General features: G+C 42.2%; 1 protein-coding gene across 1 annotated transcript in view; it reads left to right on the top strand.

Annotated features, from left to right (window-relative positions):
- LOC112142182 (gastrula zinc finger protein XlCGF57.1-like) overlaps positions 1–6,669 on the top strand; it is a 19,614-nt gene that overhangs the window by 9,904 nt on the left and 3,041 nt on the right. The window contains exon 2 of the mRNA XM_024265429.2: positions 1,409–1,618. Within this exon, the coding sequence (XP_024121197.1) occupies positions 1,450–1,618 (169 nt within the window). The 5' untranslated portion in view covers positions 1,409–1,449. The remainder of the gene's footprint in view (positions 1–1,408; positions 1,619–6,669) is intronic.

Raw genomic sequence — 6,669 nt, 5'->3', positions numbered from 1 at the left:
TTATCTCCTGCTCTGTAAAGCACTTTGTGACTTATGTCTGAGAAAAGTGCTATACAAATAAATATTACTTACTTACTTACTTACTTATACTTGACCACAAAACATTTAAATATGTCATGATGTATTTAAAAGTTTTTTAATGAGCATTTTAATGTCAAATATAAAAAAAAAATATTTAGTGATTTCCACTTTTATGTATTAAATGCCATTTTTATATAATTCATTAAATATTTATTTAATAATCTAATTGTATATACATTTGTTTCAAATCATCTCATTAGTCGTCCATAGTAAAGATGCAGCTCTCTCATGAGGAGGGCTTTTTCAGCTCAACACCGGCTCTGTAATGTTGCAAGGAGACTACTAATAAAGTTACTACATAGTGGATTAATGCCTGTTAATATATTTATAAAATACAGTTTTTAATATTGTCCTATAAATTAATGTTGTTGTGTTTCACATTTTAAAGTCCACACCATAAAATAATTTAGATTTTAAACCAATCCATGTTTACTAGGGCTGTCACAAACAATTATTTCAATAGTCAACTAATCTCTGATTATTTTTTTAGATTAGTCGATTAATCGGGTCGTGCGCCGACTGGATGTAAAACACTCATCTTAACCATTATTATCTTTAAACTTGAAGTGCTTAAGCTATATGCTAACTAAAAATAAAGACAATAGTTTATAGTTTATGAAACCTTTAATGAATCATGCAGATTTTCTCCTTCATTTGTTTCTGGTATTAAAACAAAACTTCAATCAAATGAGATAATCTGAATCAACTACAGAACAACTGAATGAAAGTAGCAATTATTTTAAAGCTTTGAGACATATATGTAATGAAACATATATAAAGTATTTTAAAATCTATTGACACAAAATTCTCTTATTGGACTCAGCGTGAGCCTAACAGAGACATGTGTGTAGGAACTGTAGGTTTCCTGCTGATAAGATTTCATTGTTTGTATTTCTATATATTTTTATCTTTTTCTGTTGAAATGTTTCTGGTTAAACAAGCCTTTATTTTGAAAGAGCCAGTGAGGCAGAAACAATAGAAAGAGACTCTGAAGATGAGATGAGCAACACCCCCTGGAATGTTGACCCCTGTGCAGTGGACTAGTGGGGGAGGGACGGCTGAACCAATCACAGAAAGACTGCTGCAGCTTTCCCTCCAAAAGGAACCAATCAGATGTTGTTGTTTGGATTCCTTTGTTTGGAAGTTTCCATGTGGAAGCTTCCAGAGTCTTTTCTGTTTGTCTGCAGGCTGAGCAGAACTGACTCCTGCAGGATCACATGAACTTTCAGGGAAATCTCAAAGCAGAAGAAAAGTTTCTGTTTGGAGCTTTTTTCTGTGATTGTGAGACTAGCAGATGATCGGAGCTGCTGCTGTTCAGAGGACTTTGGTGTTTGTTGGAGCTGAAGATCTTCTGCAGCTGCAGGAACCATGTCTTCATTTGCTCAGAAAGATTCTGACAGAGAACAACTTTCTGCTGCTGAAGAAACCTTCAGACTCTGTGAAGGAACCATCATCCAGAATGAGAATGAGGAGCTCTGTGGTCAGCGCAGACTGCTGGATATCACCTGGAACCCGCAGCTTCAGCTTCACCTTCTAGGTATGTTGTTCACTGCATCCACCTGCAGACAAATACATCCATCAACATCACATGTTGATGTGAATGAATCAATGTTGCTGCCATTTTAGCTTCACCGCTAATGCTAGTTTGATGTTGTGAGGGGCTGTGAACTAGCAGGGGATTGTGTAAACAGATGGATGATGGGAAGTCAGTGCTGGCTTACTCCACACCAGTGGTCCCGCCCACAACTCAGAGGTGAATTTCTAATGAACTCTTTCTGCTTGGTAAAAATTGGTCAAAGAAAGGATTTCTGTCTTAGGGATCCGTATTATAAATATTGTTACCTTGACATTAAAAATCTAAATATTTGTGATTATATATATATTGCTTATTGGTTTACTGAAATTATTGTTTCTGTTAAATCATTTTGTCATCATTAGGGGCCTTTGTGGGCCCCCTCTCAGTCTGGGCCCCTGGAATCAGCCACCTTTCCCCCCTTTTCGGTGCGCAGGAGCTGGTGGCGCTTGTAAATTAGGTGGTGGCGGCCGCCACCAAATTCTCTATGTAGGAAAAACATGTTTCAAATCTTATATCAGCATCTTTTTTAAAAAAAAGCAAAGACATATTGGACGGAAGAAGAATGTATGGAAGCATTTGTGACTCAATTCAAAATAAAAGTGAATACTGGAAATGCTTTTTCATTTTTACAATAGAACTACATAACTTAAATAAAAATGAAAAATCATTCCTCTCAACAGCTTTTTCTTCAACACTGCTCTTTATGTTACATAAAATGATAAAGAAAATGGCATTTGACATTCCATTTTCAAAAAGTTTTCTAATACATTTTTACCAAAATTCTGGTAGAAATATCACATTTGGAAATGAAAATATATTAACAGATTTTTTTTTCATTTTCACAATGTAACTGCATAACTTGTCTTTCATTCATTTTCTTGACTGCTTTGTCCCTTTCGGGGTCACGGTTCTAAAACAGTCTATAAAGTAAACCAGTAAATAGAGAATCCTCTCCTGTCATGGTTCTTTAGAGACGTTGGAGAGCTGCAGCTGCTCACACAGATCTTATAGACATCTAGATCTTTTAGCTCTTTAGGTCGTTTTGTTGTTTTGTTTAACTTATCAATAACTATAAACTCATGCAAAAAATGAAAAACTGATGTAAAAAATGTTTTTTATTTAGGAGTGTAAAATATGTTATCTTCAATTATGCTTATTTTCCTCTCAGATAAAATGTACAAAATACATGATAAAAACAAATAACAATTATTTACTGTTCAACTTTTAAAGTGAAACAACACAAAACAGTGAAACCACAACACAAAATACTAATTATATTGTGCAAAAAAGGAAAAAAACTAGGGCTGTCAGATTTGTCGCGATAAAAACGCATTAATCTGACACGTGCTTGACGCCGACAATTTTTTTGACGCATTAATCGCGTATTTTCTCATACGTGCCTTTACACACCGCGCGCGCCCCGCCCTCTCACCGGCTGCTCTCACTAGATCACAGGCAAGTCTCCAACCACCGAGCTGCTAGCTAGAACCGGCCGGCGCTAGGACCTGGAGAGCTCCTGCACTCTAACCCGGCTCTGGTTCGCGTCCAGTACCACGTCTGGTGGTACCGGCTCACGTCTGGCGCCGCGTCCCGAGAGCTGCAGACCCCCGACGTTCCGAACAGCAAGCGCACCGGGGGACGTTTTAAATGTTCTGGAGGTTTAAGCGTGATCCAGCCGCAGCATAGCGGTCTGTCTGCCGGCATATTCATCGTGAGCTCCGCTGGACACGTCGCTGCATCGAGCTGCAGCCAGAGAACGCGGCGGCAGTAACAGACTGTCAAACTATCCACAGAGTATCCCGCTTTTCTCAGTCTTTAATGTTTTAAAAAAACAAAAGTTTATTGGAAATGATAAATCTCTATTTCATTTATTACTGCTGTTCAGCAGAGGAGGAAAAGATTTGGTCCTGACAAAAAATGAAAATAAAAGTGTTATGGAAATGTTATTTTTGATGTTTTTTATTTTATTTTACTGAACGTTGATTGAAGTTTTGAATTTAAAATGCCCTTCACTTGCACTTGGGCTTTTGTTAGGCATTTTATGTTACAGCCTTTTATTGTTTAGAAAGTTTATCTCAATACAATGTTACAAAATAAAGTAGTTCTGATGAAAACTATGGATTTTGTCATTCTTGTTTTCATAATTAATGCAGAACTGCTAAATTCCACAAAGAACATATTTTTTCCTTAAAAAAAGGCCACATATTCCATCCATTTTCTTGACCGCTTTGACCCTTTCGGGGTCGCGGGGGTGCCGGAGCCTATCCCGGCTGCTGACGGGCGAAGGCGGGGTACACCCTGGACAGGTCGCCAGTCTGTCTCAGGGCCTCAATCACACACACATTCACTCTCACAATCACACCTAGGGACAATTTAGAGTCACCAATGAACCTATGAAGCATGTTTTTGGACGGTGGGAGGAAGCCGGAGTCCCCGGTGAAAACCCACGCATGCACGGGGAGAACATGCAAACTCCACACAGAAAGGTCCCAGCCGGGATTCGAACCGGGGCCTTCTCGCTGTGAGGCGAGAGCGCTAACCACTGCGCCACCGTGCAGCCCCAGGCCACATATTAATTTGCAATTAATTGCGAGTTAACGCAGGACAGTGCGATTAATCACGATTAAAAAATTAATCGCCTGACAGCTCTAAAAAAAACATTAAAGGCCTCGTGCGGTGAAAATCGTGATTTTTCTTAAACTGTAATAAAACATTAGTATTTATGTCACAAATGAACCCCCGTATCATTATTTTGTCACCCATGCACTCTCTTCAAGCGTTCAAAGATAGCGCGGTCGCTCAGATTTTGTGCAGTCACCGATAAGTAGGTCATAGGTCGTGTGACGTCAGTACAGGAACATCCAGCTAGATCCGCTAGTGTTGTGATGACTTTCTGGGCATGGAATTACTTAACATAATAGAATTTGGACTGCCGTGGATTTGGGGATTCGAACGGGATAATGGTGAATAGGAGTGTGGTATTTGGGTGCAGTAATGTGCCAAAGAAGGGGGTCTCCCTTCATGAATTTCCCGTTTCAATAAAGGAGAGGGGCGCTCCCCGGTCAGGGGGAGGCTTTGAGCCCTCCCCGGCCCTCCGGAGGAGGAACGCGGGGGGTGTACGGGCACCTGGCGGGCGCGCGCCGAATGGCCAGGGTGAGGCCGCCGCGCAGAGGGAGGTTTGCGGTTCCGAGGCCCTGGGCCGGGCATGGGGGGCGCCGTGGGTTCGCCAGACGGTCTTCCGCCGCAGGCAACCGAGCCCGCACGAAGGGTTTTTACTCCCTCCCGGGGCCGTGAGGCCGGCGGGGGTGGCCTCCGCGCGGGGCGCAGGAGGACCCCGCCAGCCGTCTGGAAAGAGGACCCGCGCGGGGGTTGGTTGCGCGCGGGCGAGGGAGGCCGAGAGGGCAGCAGGGGAGCGAGCCCACCCGTCGCCGCAGCAGCAGCAGACCCTCGTGCGGACGAGCGGGGGGCTCCGTCCGCCTCGGCCCTGGAGGAGGACTTCCTCTAGATAGTCAAGTTTGATCGTCTTCTCGGCGCCATCACTGTATGAGCTTTCACCATCGTCATCCGAAGCCCCTGTATCCTCAGATGAGGAAACCTCCGGTTCAAACTGGTAGGGCTGTACACCCCCCGAACCCCGTGTCGTTAAAATTCCCGTGTTTGATGAAGGGTCATCACCTTCATCCAAAGAAATATCCGCTAAATCATGGTCTATGTCGCTTCCCAAACCGTCCGCCATTGTTGTTTACACTCTGGGATCCCTGAAGTGACATCACACGCAGCCCCCGCCCATCACCACCTATCACCCAAATTTGAAGCTTTGCACGACCATAAAATGATCAATAAAATCGCGCTGGATCATTTTAAGTGAATAATTTTATCAGATTCGTTTTCCAAGTTCCATTGGCTTTCTAAATTAAAAAAAAAAAATTGCCACTGCACGAGGCCTTTAAGCAGGTTTGTAAATGATGACAAAGGTTGGCATTTAGAAAAAGCAAATATCTCATCTTTGTGAAGCTGCTTTGGTTTCTTATGTCAGTATCTGCTCTGCTCTGGAGAAAGTTGTTCTCAGGTTTCTGGACATGTTGGTTGTGGAGTCGGTTCTGTTTGTAATTCTTTTCTTGCAGATTCTAAATTCCGTCCTCTTATTATCAATAACAATAAAATCCTTTCAGATTTCTGTTCTAATTTTTTAAGTTTTGTGTAGTTGTCGTTTGTCGTTGTTACACTTGGTCTGCTCTGAATCTCCCTCATGTGCGCACACCGTGACACAAGCGCGTAGCGCGCCCTGTGCATGGCTCTGCGCTTTTATGATCTCTGTGCAAATGGTATTGATCTAACATGTGTGACTTGAAGAGAGAAAAAAAAATAAAAAGAGGATTTGGGACTCAACTTGGTAAATAAAAATGAGCAGAAACACAAAGTGAAACTTAAATTCTCTCGGTTATTATGGGAGTTGCATGTCGTGAAGATGAAACCCGTGAATTAAGATTACAGATGTTAAACTCCTCACCACACACTTTCCTCACTTCTCAGACATACATGGACATTTTTAAATCCAGGATTATAGAATGGAAACTAAGATATGATCGCAATCACATATTTATGTGAATCTCAGGATCTGCATGTTTCAGCACACCAGACTGAGCATGGAGGAGAGTGACAAGGTCTCCAGCCAATCAGGATGCAGAACAGGATGCGTTGCTTAAAAAAAAAAAAAGCAGCTACATGATCGCAGGTAGAGCAGGTAAACTGTAATGTGGCTGTAGAAGACTGTATTTTGTTCTCTTTGACAGATATTTGGGAGTGTTCACATAGAGGTGCAGTAGAAGGGTGGAATAAAAAGCCACGTTGAGGGTCTCAATCATGTGGCCAGGGGTCTGAGTTTTTTGGGGCTGGTCCAAATGAGGAGGCAGGCCGAATACTACCCAGAGATAATAGTTTGGGGATCACTGATGTAGGGGATCAGAAAACTCACGGTTCAGATCATGTCACAGTTTGGATCATTTTTCGGA

This window comes from Oryzias melastigma, unplaced genomic scaffold (genome assembly GCF_002922805.2).
Source record: "Oryzias melastigma strain HK-1 unplaced genomic scaffold, ASM292280v2 sc00314, whole genome shotgun sequence".
Classification (NCBI taxonomy): domain Eukaryota; kingdom Metazoa; phylum Chordata; class Actinopteri; order Beloniformes; family Adrianichthyidae; genus Oryzias; species Oryzias melastigma.
The sequence above is the reverse complement of the archived record's forward strand: the minus strand, read 5'-3'. Positions and strand labels throughout refer to the sequence as shown.